The sequence below is a fragment of the Petaurus breviceps genome, unplaced genomic scaffold, assembly GCF_028583685.1.
Source record: "Petaurus breviceps papuanus isolate PSGF00001 unplaced genomic scaffold, PetGlider_PUasm1.0 90845, whole genome shotgun sequence".
Lineage (NCBI taxonomy): Eukaryota > Metazoa > Chordata > Mammalia > Diprotodontia > Petauridae > Petaurus > Petaurus breviceps.
The window spans coordinates 1,341,870-1,364,840 of record NW_027187359.1 but is presented as its reverse complement, the minus strand read 5'-3'; the positions used below and the strand labels follow the sequence as shown (position 1 = coordinate 1,364,840).

Below are 22,971 nucleotides of genomic sequence, written 5' to 3'. Positions count from 1 at the left end.
CTGTGGGCCTATGGCTCCCCGGGTCTTGGGTTCACATGAATCAGATCCCAAAGGTCATATTCTCTTCAGCTTGTACCTCCTCTCCCCCTTCCCCCAAGTTTATTCTGATCAGTTTCCAATGATGCTCATGTCTAGGTTCATTCATGTCTAGACAGTTAGGTGGCTCAGTGGACAAAGCATTAGGCCTGGAATCAAGAACACTTGAGTTAAAATCTAGCCTCAAATACTTAGTATCTGTGTGATCCTGAGCAAACCACTTAACTTCTGTTCACCTTGGTTTCTTCCACTGTAAAATGGGATAAATACAGCACCTACCTTGCAGGATTGTCATGAGGATCAAATGTGGTAATACTTCGTAAAGCACTCAGCACAGTGTCTGGAACATAGCTGTCCTTCATTTTTGGAGAAGACCAATGACGTTATGGGGTGATGTCATGACTCCTGCATGAACTGGATTTAAGTGAGGCAGAGCTGCACGGTCATCAGCCTCACTCTTGCTTCTAGAATCATCCAAGTCCAGCAGCAAGACAAAAGTAGGTCCTATATAAATGCTTATTCCCCTCCCCAGCTTCAGCAAGCATTTATTAATCGCCTGTTATGTGCCACAAGCGTGGGTAACAGGGTCCCGCACAAACTCATATTGTCACAAATTCATACTGGGGAGAGGACAATCTTTATTTTTTCCCACTAAAAGTGCAATCGACTCAAAGGAGTCCATAAAAAGATACAGAAAACACGTGCAGGCGCGCACAAACACACACACATGTTCACAACAGCCTATTAGTCCCCCTCCAAAGAGAACTTACTTAGATTTGCCGGTGGGGCAACACTCTGACACTTTAGAGAATCCCTAGCTCTGTCCCGCAGGGCAGTACATAAACTTTCCTCAGTTTCTGGTCATGCCTCCCTCCCCTCCTCACCTGTCCACAAATACTTTTGGAGCATCAAGACAGGCAAACCCCATCTTTCTACACATGAATTCATTTGATTCTCACAAGCTTGTGGTGAAATAAGCAGTATCCAAATAATTTTCTGTCATGAAGGTGGGGAATGGGAAGCAGCTCCCAGTCTTTTTTTTTGTGCTTTTTTTTTTGGAGGGGGAAAGGCAGGGCAATTGGGGTTAAGTGACTTGCCCAAGGTCACATGGCTAGTAAGTGTTAAGTGTCTGAGGTCGGATTTGAACTCAGGTCCTTCTGATTCCAGGGGTAACTCTCAGTCTTTTACTTTCTCTTATTGTGATCCCTGATACCTTCCAGGCCCAACACAAAATTTTTGAGTGCCTTGTGGATATACAAGTTTAGAAGGAAGGGGCTGGGAAACTCAAGGGAGCTGCTTGGAAATTCAGTCCTCTCTATTCCAGGGACTCTGGCTGGCCTAAATAACAGCCTATTAGAAACTTTTACTTCTTTCTCAGTGAAGCCCTGACACCTGGAGTTCCCCCATGCTCCCTCTTATGTAGATATGTTTCTGAAATCCTGTATATGAATTAATCTTTTTTTGTCAGCTGAATTATATTTGAAAGTGAAAAATCTCACAACAAATATTTACAATACAAATTCATTTTTCTAGTAAATGTAGATTCTTAAATAAGAGATTGATAAAAATGAGGTATGAATCATGCAGGTCCAGGGCATGTGGAGGGCAAACTCTACATACACACACATACATATACATATATATATATATATAGTGTGTGTGTGTGTGTGTCTGTGTGTCTGTGTATTTTGCTTGGCCCTGAGAAGCAGATGAATATTTGAACTCAAGGGCCAGTTGTCCTAGAACCCCTAGGACAGAGTGACTCTAAAGCTCCTGTTTTCATGACAAATTGCATTGTAGATGATGACTAAAGATAGCCAAAACAGAATTCATTATCCTTCCCTCTTTGAAGCTCCCCTATTACTATACTATTAAAGACACCCAAGCCAGTGACCTCATTGTCCTCTTCAGTTCCTCACTCTCTGCACCTCAGATATACATCACCAAATTCTTTCATTTCTACCTTCACATCTCCTTCTCTTTACTCACATAGACACTATCTCAGTTGAAGCCCTCATCAGCTCTCACACCCACTATTGCACTGGCTTCTAACTAGCCTCCCTACCTCAAGTCTCTGATCACTCTGAGCCAGCCTTTTCTTGGTTGAAGGTAATTTTTATAAAGCATAGGTCTGGCCATGTTGTACACAGCCCTGCTATTCAGTGATTCCCAGTGGTTCCTTATCACCTCCAGTATAAAACAGAAATCCCTCTGTGTCTGGCATCTAAATTCTTCAGAACATGGTTCCCTTCCTAGCTTTCTTATACTTTACTCTCTTCCATGAACTCCATGATCATTACACTGGCCTCTTTGCTGTTCCTCAAACATGACTTTCATGTTTCCAGTTTTCATCTCTGTGCCGTTGTACTGACCATCCCCTCCTATACAGGATGCTTTGCCCTTAACCTTTATTTCTTAATTTCTCTGGATTCCTTCAAGACTCAGTGCGTGTGTGTGTGTGTGTGTGTACATAGATACACAATATATGTATGGGTATACATATATGTCTGTAAATAAGTATGTGTATACATATATGTATATACATACATATATTCACATACCATAATTTGTTCAGCCATTCCCTAATGGCTCAACCTGCCATATAGGCATAGGCAATATTATTGATTGATTGATAGACACATATGTATGTATATATACATATACATGAGAGAAATGATTAATTTTTCTCTTATATTAATAACCAATTGTTAAATTAAGATTAGGTTTTCCCTTCCTGTTTCCTCATTCAGAACCCAAACTCAGTAAGTTATTCAGGCAGTCTCTGAAGGATGTTGCTGATAGATGAGATGGCCCAAATCCTCAGGGTACATGCTTTTCCATCTTGGGTGGGACCCTACCCAACTAGAAGACCTTACAAACTGAATCCAGTCTAGGTGAGATCTCTCCCTTAGGAAAGAAGCCCCTGTCTTTAGAACCTTCCATTAGAATTTAGGGTGACCCAGCTTATGAAGGGAAAAACCAGTCGTAGCAGTCTGGGTAAAGATGGATTCTGTTGTCCATATTGCTGGAGGTGACTGAGTCTCATGGTTGGGTCACATTCTCAGCAGGAGAAGCTGAAGACTTTTTGCCTACCTCCTCATTAATGTGTCTATCCTTTCATTGATTGTTAACCAATCAGAGTTGATTTCTACTCTCAGGTACACCTTCTTTTCCAAAGGCTTTTTAAGCATCCAATGTTTTCTAAGGGGTGTCTTTGGTTTCCAAGAGTACCACCAACCTTGTTTTATTAATTATTCGCTAGCTCTAATTAATAAATTGATTATTAATTACCCAGAAACTATGGCTCTCATACTTTTCATTCATCACATACACAAACATACATGTCATGTGTTTTTCTTTCCTATCACATTGGTTTTCAGGGGGTGACAACTTCCATTTGTAAAGTGCCTCAAAGTTTACAAAGCAGTTTTACATCCTTTATCTAATTTTACCCTCATTCACAAATTACTGACCTAGATTGGTACAGAAAGTTTCTTTTCATCACTGAAATCACAAGTCCCTTACAAATTTGCCTATTGGGATGCTGCCAACAGGTTAAGGAAATTCCTTTCACCGATGCACTTTAGGAACAAATATTCTCTGTATGCTATCATTTACAGAACTTCATGTCTTAGAGTCAAGAGGCACTGGGCAAGTGGCACCTGATCTCCGTACACTGTGAAGGGACCTTTGAAAGGACCCTAAAAGGTAGAAGTGAAGAGAGAGAGCATTCCTGGCTGAGATGGGAGGTAACCTTGGAGTCGTCCTCAATTTTTCACTCTCCATCCCATATGGTCAGTCAGTTTGTTAAAACCCAAACTCCCCAGCCTGGCATTTAAAGCCTTTTACAATCAGGCTGCTAGCTACTTTTCCAATCTCATTTTACATTTGTTTTCCCTTCCACGGTCTCTAGATTCCAGCAAAATTGTCCTCTTTGCCTTGTTATACAGCTCCTGCCTCCATGAATTTACTCAGGCTATTCCCCACATCTGGAAGACCTTCCCTCCTCATTCTACCAATCAGAATCCTTGTCTTCCTTCAGGGCTTGACTCAAGTGGCTACTTCCTCCAAGAAGCTACCCCTGATCTCTTCAGCTGTTCATTGTTAGAGCTTTCTCTCTCCTCACTTTCCCTATATTATACTTATCTCCCCAGGAAAGTGAAAACTCATTGAGGACAAAGACTTTTTATTTTCTTTATCTCCTTTTTATTCATATCTTCTGTTTTCCCATCACCTTCATTTTCCAATATATCCGTCCCTCATGCTCCTACTGAGAGAGCCTCCCTATATAATTAAAATCTGAAAACAAAGAACAAAAGAGCAATTCAGCAAAATTATCCAATGCATCAGTCAAATCCAGACATTTGATGTAACATTCCACATTTGTTATTCCTCACCTCTGCAAAGAAGGGGGTGTAACAGAGGCAAAATGTAAACTTGAAAATGGCACAGTGTCTAGAGAGTCTGGTGTCTGAGTCTAAAAGACCTGGGTTCACATCCCACTGTCCCACCTCTGAAATATTGACTATGTCAACTTGGATAAGTCACTGAACCTCTCAGTACCCTGCAGGCAACTCTCTAAGGTTTCAAAGCAGGGGCTGGTCTGCATTGGTAAAGGGAACTTCCTCACCGGGAGTTTCGTCTACTAATGAAATTACATTTGGACTAAAAAAAAATGAAATTTAAAAATGTGATGTCACTGCTCCTCTTCCAAAATAAAGGACAAACAACAACTGAGAACAGATAAAGGGGCAAAAAGAGGAATTGGGTTCTCACAGTCGGTACCTAAAGGGAACTTCCCTATCCTTCCTTTAAGGTTCTGGTGGTGATGAGTAGAATTACCAGTGCAAAGAAAAAGGACCCCTTTGGAGTGTCCCTCTGGCTTCCCTTTTGCATTTCACCCCCTCACCCTTTCTCTCCCTCCTCTGACCGAAAGTTCTCTTCTACCCTTCTTCTCTTCATTCCAGGAGTCTGCAGCAACCTCTCACCTTCCAACTGCCAAACTAATCTCTAGCCTGATGCTCTCACCCTCTCTCCAGTCCTGAATTTCTTGCTATCTGTGGAGATGTTCCACATAGGCATAAAGCTGTCACTTGAAGCTGAAGTTTGAAAATAGAAATCTTATCTCTCTGCCAGTGACAATATCATCTATCCTGTCCCCAGGCTAACCATCTTAAAAGTTGATTCTCTGTTCCTGTGTCTGACTCTCCCTCCCTCCCTCCCTCCCTCCCTCCCTCCCTCCTTCCCTCCTGTTTCTCATTTCTGTGGATGTCTCTGTCTCTCTGTTTTTGTCTCTGTCTCTCCCCGTCTGTCTCTCTTTCTCTGTGAATGTCTCTGCCTCTCTTTGTTTCTCTCTTCCTCCCCCCCTTCCTCCCCCTCTCTTTTCTTCCCCTTTCTCTGTCTCTATCTATCTGTCTCTCTTTAATTTTTATGTGCCTCCAAGCCCTCTAGATTCTTCTTCCATTATGCTTTCCAGAAGATCCACATTCAATGTCGCTAGCATTGGGACAGTTCTCATAATTTTTCCCTCACACCCTACACCAGACAGCTCACAAAATTTCAGTGGCTCTTGAAATTCAAGAGACAGACACATATTTCAGTTTTCAAGAAAATTAAAAGAAAGAAATGTAGCATGTGCTCAATATAGGTTTTCATCCTGTTCCACATTTGAATTATTGGATAGGATCCATGCCCTACACACACAAAGACCCTGGGAGCTTGAGTACACATCTGGCCAGGATGTCTTCTGGGTCATACATGAAGCGGGCAGAAGCCCTGGTGGACAATGACCCCTTTCCCCATCCCTTTAATCTCCTTTCCTCAAGCTCAAGCTAAAGCAGGTTCTCTAACAGCACAGAATTCAAGGTTTCTCCAGAGATCAATCCAGTGTATTGCCTTCATTTCAAGTTACCATAACAACAAAGCAAGAATGTATTTCTGCCAGATGACTGTTAGAATGTTCATTGGCACTTGGGATAGGAAGAGGACAGTATTGCCGTTAGTAATAATAATTAAGAGACCAGAGGAAGCTAGGTGGTGAACTGGAGAAAGCACCAGCCCTGGAGTCAGGAGAACTGGAGTTCAAATCAAGCCTCAGACACTTACTAGCTGGGTGACCCTGGGTAAAAAGAATACCAATAGCCTCAAAAAAAAAAAAAAAAGACTAGCTAGTATTTAAATAGAATTTAATGGTTCGAAAAGCACTTTACATGTTATTTCATTTGATCCTTACATAAAACTGCAGGTATTATTATTATCTCTAGTTTACAAATGAGGAAACTGAGGACAAGAGAGGTTAAGTGACTTACCCAGACTTACACAGCTAGAAAGTGTTTGAGGCAGGACTTGAACTCAGAACCTCCGAACTCTAATTTGAGCACTTTATCCACTATACCTTCTAGTTGACATTAATAATTATTTCTTTATCTCCCTTTGGAAAGTAGAAATCTGGCCTTGAGGGAACAAAACAAAACTCATGACAGGTATGGTTTAATTGAAGCAGGAGCTTAGAGTCCAAACAGAAATGATTGGGACACTAGGTAACTATTGTTAGTAGTTGTAGGGCAGGTCCAGTATTGAGATGAAACATGGCAATAGAGCCTCAGGAAAGATAACTGATTAGCCAAGGAAAATAAAAGAAAGGTCTTTCTCCACCCCATCCCTGCTGGAGACACCCCATCTCTACCTGATCTTTCTCTTTGTGTTTCTTCCCAAGTAGGAGAAGAGAGTGGCTAGGTAGAGCAGTGAATAGAGCACCATCCCTGTAGTCAGGAGGACCTGAGTTCAAATTCAGCCTCAGACACTTAACACAAAAACTAGCCGTGTGACCTTGGGCAAGTCATTTGACCTCAACTGCCCTCCAAAAAGAAAAAAAATGTCCTTTTAAATACAAGTGGTAGAGTTTGTGGTGCCACCTGGTGGTGTAGTGGATATAGCACTGGGTCTGGAGTCAGGAAGATCTGAGTTCAAATTTGACCTCAGATACTTACTAGCTGTGTGACCCTGGGCAAGTTGCTTAACCCTGTTTATCTCAGTTTCCTTATATGTAAAATGGTTGGAGAAGGAAATGTAAAACACTCCAGTAACTTTGGCAAGAAAACCCCAAATGAAGTCACAAGGAGTCAGAAACATTGAACAACAATAGCCATGATATGGGATACTGAGACCAGTGCTTGGTCCTTTGTTGAGTTGCCAGGTTCTAGAGGATATGGCTGTCACTCATGTATTCCTTCCCTTACTGTTACTTCCTGTTTCTTGCCCATCTTTTCTAGGAGCACCATTTATACAACCTCATTGGCCCTTCCCCACCTACTTGTCATGTCCTTCCTTTTTCAGATGCTGTTGACACAGCCTTTGTAGGTTATAATCTTACTGGTACCCTCTTGGTACACAACTTGCAGGCATCCCCATGGACATGAGAATGTAGAGGATGGATGCCTGTGGGAGATTTCCCATGATCCCACCTTAATTTTTCCAGAGTTTTACCCTGAGCTAAGGGACTTGTGGGAAAAAGAAGCAGAAAGACAAGAGGAGCCAGGGAGATAGAAGAAGTCAAACAAGGGAGGTATTGAGATGCACAGATTATCAAAGGGAGTACCAAGGGGCCAGCATACTCATCTGCAAAATGAGAGGGTCAGAGTAGATAGACTCTAAGGTCTATCTCTTCCTGGTCAATAATTGTTATGTTAGGTTGTAAGCCCCAGCAGGTCAGGAACTGTGCCATATATAAACTTAATATACTTATATAAACTATCACTCCCACTTTGACCCTACCCAGCATAATGCTCTACAAGGGACTTAGGAACTTAAATAAATGCTTGTTGAATAAATGTTGGGAATACTGGTTTTTCCCTGTCCCTCCCCCCAAGAATATAACCCTCTTGAGGGGACCGTTTCTCGATTTGTTGTCTTTAGCACAGCGCCTGGCACATAACGGGCATTTAATGCTTGATGAATGAGATGATTCCGCCGATGCATTCAAAACCAAGCTCTCTTCCAGCTCTGACAGTAGGTGACCATATAAGTAGCTCCAGACCCAGGGAGGGCTTGGAGGTGGGAAGAATCAGTCGGTCAAAAACCATTTTTAAAGTGCCTCTTGTGTGCCAGACGCTGTGCTAAGCACTGGGGGTACAAATAATAATAACAATAATAGTAATAAAAAAGGCAAAAGATTGCCTTCAAGGAGCTCTCAAGGCTGTAAGGGGAGAGAACATGCAAACTACGTTGTGCAGATCTCTGCAGTATTAGGGGATGGGGTCGGGTTCGCTGTTTTTTCCTGACTTAGGTTCAGGGTGGACCAGAGGATCTCCTGTAGAAATTTCAGGTCACATTTGTCATCTGTAAGTCATCATTTATCAGGAAGATGGAGGGAGGAGGTGTGAACCCCTATTTTTTGCATTTCTGTGAATATGCCTCATGATGAGTTCTTAACACCTGGTAATAACTTACAGAGGTTCATTTTGAAAAAGAGAGAAATCTCAACCCTTAAAGCAAAATGGAAGCATAAATTATGATGAAGAAAACCGACATGCAAATACACCTCCCTCTTAGGAGCAGGAGCCCAGGAGGACTCAGTGGCAAACTAAGCAAAAATCAACCTTCACGCCATCTCCCGCGCGTCCAGAGAGAGAAGCGAAGGGGTGGGGCCTGATTCCGGGGGGCGGGGCTATGACCATAGCGTTCCTCTGCGAGGTACTCAGAAGCAGGGGCTGAGAAGGGGACGGGGTCTCGATTTGAGGCGGAGTGAGGGTGTGGCGATTGCTGTTTTTATCCAATCGGGGCGGGAGGCGGGGCTTCGGCCTTCGGTTCCGGGGCGGAGCGCGGGCTTGGCGGCTGGTGAGCTGCTAGTGGTCCACCAGCGTGAGCGCGGGTAAGTAAGCGGTTCCGGTGTAGGCCGCCGGCAGTTCTGTGGGGTCCGGTCCACCCTGGCCCGAGGGCTCTGCCGCCCCTGGAGTCCTTGGAACTGAGCCTCGGACGGGCCAGCGTGCGCTGGGGGCTGGCCCGGCCCAGCCGAGCCGGGTGTGAGGCGGGGAGGCCGCGCGAGTGGAGCCGGGCCGCGCCAGGGATAGGGACGGGGCCAGGACGGGGACCCTTGGGCGTCTCGTGTGGCTGACACTTCCGTAGCGCTTCTAGGCTTTCGAAAACGAACTAATAACGTTACTTCAGCAGCATCCCCATTCTGCGGGTTCTTTAAGGCCAGATGACTACGAGTCACTCATAAAATCCTAGCGACAGAGAGGGAAGGGACCTCAGAGGCTTCTCACAGCTCCCTCCTCGTTTTTACAAATGAGGAAACTGAGGCCCAGAGAGGTGAAGTGACTTGCCTGAGATAACGGCCAGTGACAGAATTGGAAGCCCGGCCCTTCTCCGTTTGCACCATGCTGCCTCCCCAACGGAATAGTGTCAGAGGTTGGATTCTTGCTAACCTCAAGTCTAAAGCTTTTTCTGCTTTACCTCCAAGAGCCCTGGGTGTGGAGTCTACATCCCGGCTCCAACACTAACTAGTTGTATGCTCCTGAGCAAATTACGGAATCCCTCTGAGCCTCAGTTTACTCATCTGTAAAGAAGTTGGATGAGAAAACCTTCCTCTCTCAGTCTGAATTTGCTCATTGCTAAAATTAAGTTGGACTAGTTAACCTATTGAGGTCCCTTCTGGTTCTTGAATCGATTTCTCTTCTCACTCCCAACCTACTTACAGTGAGGCCAAATTGCTCCTCAGTACCAATGTCAGACCTGAATCCACATCCTGTACCCTGGTCAAAATCACATCTCTGAGCCACAGTTTACTCATCTGTAAAGTGGGAATGATGATATTCAGGCTCCTTATTTCAGAGAATTAATAGCTAAAATTTAGAGCTGGAAGGTCATCCATGTAGTCCAAGCCCCTCATTTTTATAAGTTTTTCAAACTGAGGCCCAGAGAGGAGTTGCAAAGGGTAGTAAGTAGCACAGCTAGAATTTAAACTCAGATTCTCTGACTCCAAATATAGTACTCTTTCTGCTGTGCCCCCTTTCCCCTTGATGGTTGTGAAGAAAGTGCTTTATGAACCTTAAAGCGATATTAAAAAAAATCTATATATAAAAAGAAAGATATGTCACACATATGGTTATATTCCAGTCCCTGTACCAGTGTGCAACTTCAACCATGCCTTGGAGCTTGAGGATTGGAACTAGGAGAGCCCTGTCTGGTATAAAGGACCTGCTTAGGGTCACAAAAAGGAAAAGATATAAAGGCCAAAAGGGATTGTACTGTCATGAAGGGAAAAGCCCAAGACGAGTGTTCAGAAGATCAGAGTTAAATGCCTCGGCTCTGTCACTAATAAACTAAGTCATTAATATTCTGGAAAGGCTGAGGGTTTTTTAAAAGTTAAATTATTCCCTTTTCAACATTCATTTCCATAAGTTTTAAATTTTCTCCCTTGCCCCACTCTCTCCCCAAGACAGCTTGCAATCTGATATGGGTTCTACACATACATTTCTTTCTTTTTTTTTTTGGAGGGCAATTGGGGTTAAGTGACTTGCCCAAGGTCACTCGGCTAGTTTTTGTGTTAAGTGTCTGAGGCCTGACTTGAACTCAGGTCCTCCTGACTCCAGGGCAGGTGCTTTATTTATTGCACCACCTAGCTGCCCCAACACATACATTTCTATTAAACACATTTTCACATTAGTCATGTTGCATAGAAGAATTATAATGAATGGGAAAAACCATGAGAAAGAAAAACAAAACAAAAAAGAAAAGTCTGCTTCGTTCTGCATTCCAACTCCATAGTTCTTTCTCTGGATGTGGCTAGTATTTTCCATCGTGTGTTCTTTGGAATTGTTTTAGGTCCTTTCGTTGCTAAGAAGGATTAAGTCTATCAAAATCAGTCCTCGAACACTGTGGCTGTTACTGTGTGCAATGTTCTGTTTCTGCTCTCAAGGATGGTTTTTGAATCCCAGCTCTGACACTGACTAACTACATGACCTTGGGCCAGTCACTTTACCTCAGTGTCCTCATCTATAAAATGAGAGGAATGGACTAAATAACCTCTGACATCCCTTCTGGCTCTGAATAGCTGATTAGACATATCACTTAATCTTTCTGGGCCCTGGTTTACTGATCAGTAGAATGAGGAAAGTGCTTTGAAAACCTTAAGGTCCTATATAAATGAGTTATTATTATTATACTAAGTTATCTCATTTTTTTGAGCTGAGTAAAGATAAAAATGATAACACTTTGTAATGGATTTAAATTTAAATTCCTGGACCTTTTGCCATAATTCCATGGCTCCTGTGGGGGTCCTCAGTTCACAGGTTAAGGACCATTGAGCCAAGAGATTGATCAGAATAGAATAGGCTTAGGTATTAAGTATTGAAGACTTCTTGAAGGAACTAGATTTTGAACCAAGTCCTGAAGGAAGTGGTAGATATGGGTTGGTGGAGTTAGGGATGGTCATGAATGAAGATGGAAACTAGCAAATATGTGCCAATAATGTCAGATAGATTGACTTGAGCTAAAGAAAGAAGAGGTTTTATATGAAAAAAATGATGAGTGAAGCTAGAAATGAGCTAATAGAGGGCCTTGAATGGTAGGCTATGGAATCTTAGTCATTTATAGATGCAAGGAATAGTAAGGATAATTTTTTTCCAGGCCCTTCATTTTACAGATGAAAAACACTAACAATTTTTAAGTGGCTTGCCCAAGGCTACATAGGATGATAGTTTTAGAACAAGAAGGGACCTTAGAAGTCATCTAGTCCAACTCCCTTATTTTATAGATGAGGAAATTGAGGCCCAGAGAGATTAACATTTCCCCAAGGTCATATAGGGGCAAAGCATATTTGAAACTACATCCCTGGTCTCCTGGTTCCCAGTCCATTTCTCTTTCCAGAAATATATGTGATTGTAATTAATACATCGTTTTGTAAACTTACATTGAGCCACCTCAATTTGAATCAGGTTGGGAAGTAGAAGAGTGCTCTTTGCCCTGGTTTCCCCCTTCCCTTTCATCAAGTGACTACAGAGATAAACATAGGTATCTTAACTGAATAACTGTCTTAATTTTGTCACTAATACTCATTCAGGTAGCTAGTGTCACAGTGGATAGAACGCTAGACATGGAATCAGAAAGAAGTTCAAATCTAGTTTCAGATACTTGCTAGTGATGTGACCCTGGGCAAGTCACTTAACCACAACTTCAGTTTCTTCGTCAGCAAACTAGGGATAATAACACTTAGCTCCCAGGGTTGTAGTGAGTATCAAGTGAGATATGTGTAAAGTGCTTTGCACTGTATAAATGCTAGATATTATTAATTCAACAAACATTTAATAATGTTTTTTAAATTGAATATAAACACCTATTAAGTGTTGTAGGGAATACAAATGAAAAAGAATAGTCTCTGCCCTCAAGAAACTAATAATCTTGCAAGATGATATTTTACCCAATTTTAAGCTGGTTTCTCCTAGTACTGTTTTGTTACCTCCCATGTGCCCCCCTGATACTGTGTATTAAATTAGGCTAGTTATGAGTAGGTAGGGGAGGCCTTTGAAAATATACAGTAACCAATTTCTCCTTTATTTAGGTGCAGTGTTCCTAAGGTGAAAACCTACCTTAGGACCTCGGCCATGTTTTCAGAGCAAGCTTCAAAGAGGGCCCACACACTCTTGTCCCCACCATCAACGGAGTCCTCTACCTTTGCTCGAGTACCTGTGACGAATTACACTAACTCTTCCCAGCCTTTTCGTTTGGGGGAGAGAAGCTTTAGCCGGCAGTATGCCCATATCTATGCCACCCGCCTTATTCATATGACGCCCCTCCTGGTGAACCGGGCACAGCAACGTTGGAGTGAGTGATAGAAGTTTGGGGAATGTTTTTACTAGTTTATAAGTTTAGGGGTAGCTAGGTGGCACAATAGATAAAGTGTAAGACCTTGAGTCAGGAAGACCTGAGTTCAAATCTTGCCTTAGACACTTACTAGCTGTGTGACCCTGGGCAAGTCACTGTTTGCCTCAGTTTCCTCATCTATAAAATGGGGATAATAATAACACCTACTTCACAGGATTGTTGAGAATCAAATTAGATAATATTTGCAAAAACTCTTAGCACAGTGCCTAGCATGTAGTTGGCATTATATATGTTAGCTATTAGCTATTGTTATATTTTCACCGACTAGAAAGTGGTAGGCTTTTCTTACAGTTATTGAGAGAGAATCAGAGAAATTCTTTATTTATGTAGTCTTTCACATCCTTCCATAGTAGTGATTCCACAATTTGCTAGCAAAGGGAGATATTTTTTATCTTTAGTTAGATTTTATCTTTTTTCAGAGTTTCCTTCTTTTCCTGATTTTCTCTGCTTCTCTATCCTCACATACTTCAAAGGCATAGCTCTCTTATTCATTAGCCAGAATTGCTTTAATCTTTCTGAAGGAGCTGTTCCCTATGTTTTAGGCCATTTCTGCTCATATAAGGTGCTCCTTCCCTACAGCTTCTATTTTATCCATTTAGAAGTAAAGGGGTAGAATGGATTATAACTACATGATTCCATATCCATTGGCTTTGCTTTTTATACACTTATAGGCTATACTATTGTAACTATTTGTATATTAATTTCTTTCTTTGTATTTTTCATATTAATATGTTCAAATTTATTTTCTCTCCTAAACCTGAATTCCTTTGGGTGCTTGTTTACTGGGTTGTATCAAGAAAGCCTCTTTCACCCAATGTTTTATTCTGTCTCTTTATGAAATGGAATATATCAGATAGTTGCCATGCCACATGTTCTGTCCTAGGCCCAGTTCCTCTGTAGTCTTCTTTATCCATCATTTTCAATTCGGTTTAACAAATGGTTTATTGAGTACCTAACTGTGTATAAGAGGGCAATGCAAAGATAAATAAGACACAGTCCATCCCCCCAATGACCTTACTGTCTAGTAAAGGAGCTAATATTTGTAAACCATATCTCCCCCCCCAAAAAAAATACAAAAATGTGATAAATGCTTTAAGAAAGGCATAAAGTGCTATGAGGTTACCAAGGAAGGCAAGATAGTTTGTTGTGATAGGGATGGGGGAGAACTGGAAGGGCAGGGAACAGAGAGGGCTTCTTAGAGGAGGTGGTATTTGAACTAGTTAGGATTTCAGCAGTTAAAGGTGAGGTTGGAGAGAATTTATTCCAGCCATAGAAAGAATCATGAACAAAAGTAAAATTCAGGATAAGTTTTGAGAATAACAACTAGTTTAGGTTGGTTGTAGTATACGATAAGGGTGAAGGAAGAAACAGGAACAGGATTATGTAGGGCCTTAAAGACCAGGCTAATGATAGTGGACTATATTCTACTGACAATGGAAGAATCTAAGTAGGGGAGGCATGTGATCAATCTTGGCATTTGTGTGTTTTATGGATTGCAGGGATGATTTGTATTGATGTTCTAAATTCAGGTGGTTAACAGTGGGATTAGTAAGGATGTGATGGCTTCAAGAGACAGAATCAGTAGGACCTGATGACTGGATATAGGAAGAAGGAGGTATTAAAGATAACTCAGATTTCAAGTATGGGTATCTGGGAAGATAGTGGGTGCCATTATCAGAAATTCTGTAGTCAGCTACAAAAAAATATGAGTTTGGAACTTTGGAAAGAAATCCATTTGGAGAATCACCTGCATAGAAGTGATAGTCAAAGTGAGATTGCATGAGATTGCTGAGGAAAAGAATTGTTTACATTTACGGAATGGTTGGAGAAAGAGTAGACAGCTGTTATCAGAGGTAAAAGTGAACACAGTGCCTCAGAAGCTAGGGGACAAGAAAGATTGAGGAGAAAGTGATTATTTAGCAGCATGGCCATTGGTATCTTACAATAACAGATACTTGTTGAACTAAATTGGTCACTTGAAAGAGCGGGTTGTAGAGTGGCATGACTGGGACTAGATTATGAAAGGTTAAGGAATGAATGGAGTTGAAGTAGTTGAAGGGCAGTGAATGTATCCGCCTCTTTATGGAATTTTGTCAGTGAAAGGAAGGGTAGACATGTGAGAGTAGCTTCAGGAAAGGGTTTGTTTTTTTGGTTGATTTTAAAGAACATGAAGATAAGTATGTATATAGGTGGGGGAAAGAAAAAACGGTCAGGAGGAGGAAGAGAAGGATGAGATCCAAGGGCACAAGCATAAGGGCAATGCTTTGGCAATGAAGAAGGCCACTTCTGAATATTTGGTGATGGTTTGATGGATAGAGGAAGAAAGTTGAGGTCACACTAGCTGTTTTTGATCTCAGTAATGTAGGAAAAGATATAGTTTACCTGCTTAGGGATAAGAGTAGGCAGAGGTTGGCATAAGGGACTGAGAAGAGTGGGAAAGGTTTAGAATAGCTGCTATAGGGAATATTTAATTTCACAAGCATTTGTTAAATGCTTGCTATGTGCAAGACATTGTTCCTTATAAGAATGAGTAAAAGAATTGCCACTTAGTAGTGAGGGACTAGATGAAGTTAGAAAACAGGTGTTTGTAGTAGACTTAATCAGGTTCTTTTTGTTTGTTTGTTTTTATTTTTTTACTACCTCCTCTAGCTATGCTCCGTGATAGGGAAATAGCAGAGAAAAATAGTGGAGTTACCCTAGACTGGAGGTTTTAGCAAGACAGGGAGTGGCAGGTAGAGGAGGCTTGGGATTCTAGAGTGGTGGCAGATGAATTCTGGAAATGCTGACCCCATAGTCCAATGTAGATAGGGAGATAAGTAAAGCCATTGTTGGACTGGAAGTATAGCAATATTGAAAAAGCGAAGTCACCTAAAGTCACCACAAAGATCTTAAGAGGTTTACTAAGGTATGGGAGAATATGAGAGAGAAACAGCTGGGAGTTTGTGGTCTGGTCAGAGAATAGAATTCCAAAGTTCAGAATTTTAAATTGAGAGAAGTCCAGAGTCATGAAGCTGTCCTGGGCATGACTGGGCCCATTGGTGACAGAAACCAAGTGGAGCTGGAGATCATGAAGGTAATGAGCTCTCAAAGTTCTGTGAGGTCAGAGTAGTAGGTACTTAGTATGATGATTGACATGACCAAGGATGATGGCTAGGAGCATAGTGGAGGGAGAGACTGGGCCAGACGAACCAAGCTGGCCCTTAAGGAAGAGTGACTTAGAAGTTAATAAGTATCAATGTTTCACTCTGGCCTCGGAACCTCACCATCACTTATAACATTGTTTTTTTGTGTTCTAAGTTACTGTAAAGCCAAGCACAAGCAGCTTTCCAGAGGAATGCTGCTGTGAACAGCTTGAAAGTTCTGATTACACAGTATAGTGAACTCTCTATTTATTCAGTAACAAATTAAGGCAAAACATTCACAGAAATCTTTTTGTTCTCTTTTGATTTAGTCTGGGCTATCACATCAAAGGTGGAGTACTTTAAATTTCTCCTCTAGCTCTAAATTTGGAGAAGCCTTACCTGAAAGAACAAAGTTCAGGACCACATCATTAGTTCATCTGTGTTTTTGTGGTACCACAGAGTCCCTTTGTTGTTACCAGTGGGTACCAAGTTTTCTCCTTTTGTTAACTGCTGTCCTCCATTGTGAAAAGAAGGCACATCCATGTTGCTTGAGGATTCTGTTAAAGTGTTCTCTTGTGAGGCTGTATCTTGAATGGCCTTTTGCTGTGGGTAAAGGTTGAGGGAGTCCTAAGACCAGTGCTTATGACCCTTCCTATTGACTTTTCCTTGAGCCTTGATAAATGGCATAACCATTGCTCCCCACAGCCAGTGAAGTAAGTGTAAAGAAGCTCTGTGAACTGCAGCCTGGGGAGAAATGTTGTGTGGTGGGGACTCTCTTCAAGTCCATGCAGTTGCAGCCTTCCATCCTTCGGGAAATCAGTGAAGAGGTGAGCCTCTTACCTCACACCCACACAGTTACCCTCCCTACCATGCTCTTGGGAAGGGAAAGCTAAAGCTGGAAGAATTTTATTGCAGGGTTAGAACAAGGAGGGTACCATAAGTTTGAAGGTTGTTCCTGAAAAGATATTTTCAAGGATGTATCTAGCCAACATTACCCCATGGAGCCCAAATGTGTAGGCCTCTCAGCCCTTTGGGCTCTGCAAGTCAGGCTTTATGAATGGACACAGAAAGAATAACACTGGCATTTGAAGGAGCAGTAGGCTCCTTGAATACAGGAAGAAAGCAACAAGTGTAAAGGCTAAGTGGGTTATCATATTGGAGAAATTGTAAGAAACTTGAGCTGTAGCAACTTTGACCCTATAAACAACCCTCTATTTTGATATTCCAGCATAATCTACTGCCCCAACCTCCTCGGAGCAAATATATTCACCCAGACGATGAGCTGATTCTGGAAGATGAGTTACAACGAATCAAATTGGAAGGCACTCTTGATGTGTCCAGATTGGTAACAGGTACATGGTTTAAGTGCATGGAGCCAGGTGGCACAGTGGATAGGGTACTGGGCCTAGAGTCAGGGAGACTCATCTTCTTGACTTCAGATTTGGCCTCTGACACTTAATAGCTGTGTGACCCTGAACAAATCACTTAACCCTGTGTAATGGGAATGCAAATTTAAAGATCTTCCCTGCTCCTAGGCTAAAGTGCACCTGGAGCCTGGGGTGGGAGGCTTGTTTTTCAGTTGATACTTTTTGATTGGCCAGTGGGTCAATAAGGTTGTTACATTCTCTGAGCCAGGAGAAGGCTATATAAGCCCTGATGTGAGGCTTTGTTTTGGGGGCTCACTTTGAGAAGTGTTCTGTGATTTGATCTGTATTCTGGGAAGCCGTTGTCCAGGGCCCCCCCGGCTTTGAAAAACCCAGATGTGGAAACCCAGATGTTGACTGGGTATGGATGTAATGGTTGGACAGTTTGGAAATCTGTCTACTTGATGTTTCTGTCTTGATAATTCTGCCTGTATACTTTGAAGTTCAGGGTGCTGACCTTTTCTCCTGAACAAGGTAAACGATATATGTCTGACTGATTAAAGTAAGCTTGTTAACCCATTTTGAGTTGCTTTCCTTTACCAAAGCAGATCTAAGAACCTGTATGGGCAGCAAACCCTGAGGACGTGCTTGGGGTGCTTGCCGCTACACCCTGTTTGCCTCCGTTTCCCCATCTTTAAAATGAGATGGAGAAGGAAATAACCAATCAATTCATTATCTTTGCCAAGGAAACCCCAGTGGGGTCACAAAGAGTTGAACATAATTTAAAATGATTCAACAACAACAAATATGGTGCAAGTGTGTGCTTATTTGCACTCATGGAGGGGATGGACATTGTGATTAGACCTAGTGGGGGCACAGGCCACCCATCTCCTGTTAGACTGGTAAGGGACTCAGAGTGCAAGATGAGATTTATTTTTGTGGGCATGGCCAATACCAGAATTGTATTGCTTGGCTACATGTTTGGAAGAAGGGTTTTATTTCATTTTATTTCATTCTCAATTAGAGAGAAGGAAAGAGGAATTTAGAGTGGGAGGAAGAGAAGGTAGATTTTTATGGATTGATTAAAAAACCAAAATATATGCCTATAAGGAGCAGGGAGGACCATATGGGTGTAGATGAAGAAGGAGGCTACTCTCTTCTGTCCAATGGCAGCATCACCAAGAAGGCTACAACTTGGTTTGAGTTCCCAGTGGAGAGTCTCTCACCCTAAGGGGTGGAGGAGGATTACAGGTTACTACAGTCTTGACAGTGTGGGGATCTGAATTTAATAAACACTTGCTATGCTGCTGTGTGACAAGGAGAAGGGGGCTACACCTCTCGCTTCCTCCATTTAACTCTGGGGCCCTGATCTACCTTGCTCTTCAGGAATAGTGCTGGCAGTGTTGGGCTCTGTGCAAGATGATGGCAAGTTCCTGGTAGAGGATCATTGTTTTGCAGACCTACCACCCCAGAAACCTATGACAGTACCTGATGCAGACAGGTGAGCTTTTAATGCTTTAACATTTAACATGCTTTTAGTTGCAGCTCTTGGCTATCTTTTAACTCGAAGTTGTGCTATACCTTTTAACTTGACTGCTGCCTTGGGCTATAAAGCCTCATTTCACAGTACCAAGAACACTGAATGCCTTGTTTTCCCAAAACACTCATGGATAGTGTTTGTAATGTCTGTCTGTAATCAGGCTTGGGAATTTCCCCTGAAATTCTTCTGAGGCCCCCTTCTCTTTTGGGGGCCACCCAGAAGAACATTAGCACCAGCTTAGCCTTAGGAAACAACTGACCTTCTTCTGCAGGTTTGTGCTGCTGGTATCTGGGCTGGGCCTGGGCGGATGCAGTGGTGAGAGCCTGCTGGGGACACAGTTGATGGTGGATGTAGTGACAGGACAGCTAGGAGACGAAGGAGAACAGAGCAGTGCTGCCCACATCTCTCGTGTCATTCTTGCTGGGAACTTACTCAGTCAGAACACACAGAGCAGAGACTCCATCAGTAAGGTATGGATTCTCCCTGGACCCTCTCTTGAAGAGAGGTCTGGCACTCTCTGCAAATTCTTGTCTTATTCTGGGGTGAGTAGGGGGAGTCATCTCTGTGCTGAGTGAGCTTCTTTGGGTAATTTGGAATTAAGAAGAATACAGGTCCTAGTGATAAACTGCCCAGAGTGGCTGCTGTATCTTTTTTGTTTGGAACCCCTTTTTGTTTATCCATAGATTCTTTTTCCAGGGTACCTGGCCTGTTGTGTTATCAGGGAAATAGAGTATGTAGTAGCATAAATTCTTCCCATTTGTCAGCCTCTTTAAATAACTCAGACAGTGAGACCTATTTTTTCTTTCTTCTTTTTGAATAATATATTACTTTTCCCAATTATATGTAAAAACAATTTTGAACATTCATTTTTTAAAATTTTGAGTTCAAATTCTCTTTCCCTCCCCTACTACCTCCCTGATACAGTAAACAAATTGATATAGGTTATACAGGTTTGCAATCATGCAAAACATATTTTCATATTAGTCATGTTCTGAAAGAAGACACAGACCAAAAAAAAAAAACCTATAAAAAATAAACTAGAAAATAGTATGCTTTGATCTATATTCAGACTCCATCAATTCTTTCTCTGGAGGTGGATGGTGGGACTTATTTTTGACATAAGACTCACCTTTCTACTTTGAAGAGAGAGGACTAATGGCTGTAGGGATGGGACTCTCAGCTTTGTCCTTGGTTGCTGGGTTCTATTCTGCATTTCCTAGCAGAGTGCAGTAAGAGTCCTGAGTATAGGGCTTTAGGGAAAATTCTTTAATCCACATTTTCTTTGGGGACTGACATTGACTAGTGTGATTTCTGCTTCCAGGCTAAATACCTAACTAAGAAAACACAGGCAGCTAGTGTGGAAGCCATCAAGATGTTGGATGAGATCCTACTCCAGCTAAGTGTAAGCATACCTGAGACTATAGTTACTGTTAGAAATCACATCCTTAGAACTGGAACCGGACAACAAATGGCCTCTAGTCAGTGGGAATTTGGAATCTGGCAGTGGGAGTGTGACGTGAGTATTGACAAACTTATTTTCCTGTTCTCTGCTGTACTAGGCCTCAGTACCTGTGGATGTGATGCCTGGTGAATTCGACCCTACAAACTACACGCTACCTCAACAGCCACTTCATCCTTGCATGTTCCCACTGGCTTCTGCCTATTCCACACTGCAGTTGGTCACCAACCCCTACCAGGCCACCATTGATGGAGTCAGGTACTTCTGAGGTGGCTTGACTCCAAGCTGAAAACTTTCTAATTTTACTAGAAACTGAACTGTTAGGGGAAAGTACATGTTTTAGTGGAAATTGCAAGTGGAGATGGGAAGTGGTACTGGTGTTTGTCATTTTCTTCTTTTAAGACTGGACCACACCAATCACGAGAGTCCAAAATGACCTTCAGCAGACTGCTGGGTCTTCAGGGATCATACAAGCCTGTAAGGGACATAGGATAGAATGTGACTATGTCATACCCAAGGACAGAGAAGAACTGTGGTAGAAAAGAACCATCTTGAAATTTGCCTTACAGGTTCCTGGGGACTTCGGGACAGAATGTGAGTGATATTTTCCGGTACAGCAGCATGGAGGATCATCTGGAGATTCTGGAGTGGACCCTCCGGGTGGGCCACATCAGCCCCACTGCACCTGACACTCTTGGTAATGACATTTCTAGTCAGGTACAGGGGATTGGGAGCATGGGAAGGATTAGGAAAGATTAGTGATTCTTTGGCATGGATTTATATTCCTTTTGTCCTTCGTGATAGTAGACAGTACTTTGTACTGTCCTATTTGAGCAGGGGATTTAGAACCAGAACTGATACCAGAAGCCAGTTCTGAGATGCCTCAGGTTTTTCTTGTATACAACCCGGGCCTACCATAGGACTAAAGGACCCAAAAGTTCAGGACCTTGAGATCCTTAGAGCTATAGATCTCTTCACATCTGCCCCAAGGGCTCATGAAATCGGTAAGACCTGAAACAGTGTTTTTCTTTATGCCTTTTTGATCTTTTGACCATTTGATTTTTTTATGTATTTTCCTCCTTCCAGGATGTTACCCCTTCTACAAAACAGACCCATTTATCTTCCCTGAGTGTCCCCATGTCTACTTTTGCGGCAACACTCCTAATTTCCGCTCCAAAGTCATCAGAGGTTAGTTCCATCTATGCCAAGAGCACTAAACTTCAGACCAGTACATAAGAGGATATATCTTTATTTGGGACTAATAGTGTCTCAAGTAGATTAGGATATCTCCCTCTCTTTCTGTCTCTCTGTCTGTCTGTCTGTTTCTCTCCCTCTCTCTCCTCTCTCTCTTACACACACACACACACACACACACACACATACAAATGGGATAGATTTCTAGCATTCTAGAACTGTGTGATATGGTGGATAGACTAGAGTTGGGGGTCAGAAGACCTGGGCTGAATTTCAGCTCTGCATGGTCTTGGACAAATTTAGCGTCTCTGAACTCCTCTTTCTTCATCTGTAAAATTTTGTTCTGTCTACATTATAAAATCGTTATTAAGATGAAATAAGATCATGGATGTGTTTAGTTTTGCCAACACTATATAAATAGAAGGTTGTGGTTATTATCAATATTTGCTATCCTGGAACTAGCCCAAGCTCTTCTTTCTAGAGCCTTAGGACTGGTAGAATGAAGGTGCTTTCAGTCAATTAGCTCACCAAGAATGTAGGTACTAATCTGGACCTATTTATTAAGACCTGAAAATGCCCAAGACTCAATGCTAGGCAGTTTCGTTGGTCTTTGGGAATTCTGACAGGTGATTGTATATTATATATTATGCTGATTATATCATTAATTTAAAGTCCCCTGTCTGCTGTGATTTCTCTGGAACTAGCATAGTTCCCAAAAGGCTCTGGGAGTTCCATCTACATATGTCCTAATAGAAGGGGATAGCTTAGCTCCTCACTTAAAGACGGCCTACAAGAGTCTGCCTTCCTTTTCGATGCCTGCTGAGATGTTCAGGTTAGATGAGTCCCCATTTTGCCTCCGTTTGATCTCTGCAGGGCCTGAGGAACAAACTGTCCTGCTAATTGCCGTTCCCAACTTCAGCACCACTCAGACTGCCTGCCTGGTGAACCTCCGAACCCTAGCCTGTCAGCCCATCAGCTTCTCTGGCTTCAGCGCTGAGGACGATGACGACCTAGGAGGAGACCTGGACATGGGGTCCTGAGCTGGGAAGATGGAAACTGCATTCACAGATGAGCTGTGGCAGTGATGTCACTTAGGCTAAACTACATGTAGAGAGAAGACCTGCGATGCCAGGGGACTCTCGTAAAGACAGGGCCTGGAGCTAAAAGGTCATCAGGATTCTTTCATGCCAATGACTCTGAGATGTGTCAGGATTTTGGCAGCTTGTAACTTTGTAAATAAAACTTGGAAGATTTGCTTCCTGTCTATTATGTGCACTTGTCTTAAGCTTCTGGGGGCAGATTGAGGAGTGGAGATTCAGATCTCCCTTTGGCCGTGGCAGCTTCTCCAAAGGGAATAAATGAACCTTTGGGGGC

At 42.4% G+C, this 22,971-nt stretch overlaps 1 protein-coding gene across 1 annotated transcript; it reads left to right on the top strand.

Annotated features, from left to right (window-relative positions):
• Nucleotides 1-8,759: 8,759 nt before the first annotated feature.
• On the top strand, nucleotides 8,760-22,866 carry POLD2 (DNA polymerase delta 2, accessory subunit). The gene is made up of 11 exons (XM_069071868.1): nucleotides 8,760-8,905; nucleotides 12,596-12,858; nucleotides 16,746-16,867; nucleotides 17,269-17,392; nucleotides 18,791-18,905; nucleotides 19,216-19,414; nucleotides 20,266-20,346; nucleotides 20,504-20,661; nucleotides 20,973-21,100; nucleotides 21,490-21,591; nucleotides 22,471-22,866. The coding sequence occupies exons 2-11, from the start codon at nucleotides 12,639-12,641 to the stop codon at nucleotides 22,635-22,637; spliced, it is 1,416 nt and encodes a 471-aa protein (XP_068927969.1). The 5' UTR covers nucleotides 8,760-8,905; nucleotides 12,596-12,638; the 3' UTR covers nucleotides 22,638-22,866.
• Nucleotides 22,867-22,971: the final 105 nt, after the last annotated feature.

Coding starts and splice junctions, on each gene's coding strand:
- POLD2 (XM_069071868.1), top strand. CDS start 12,639: ATGTTTTCAGAGCAAGCTTCAAAGAGGGCCCACACACTCTTGTCCCCA. Junction 17,393..18,790: donor TGTGTCCAGATTGGTAACAG/GTACATGGTTTA, acceptor CTTGCTCTTCAG/GAATAGTGCTGGCAGTGTTG. Junction 20,347..20,503: donor AGATCCTACTCCAGCTAAGT/GTAAGCATACCT, acceptor CTGCTGTACTAG/GCCTCAGTACCTGTGGATGT.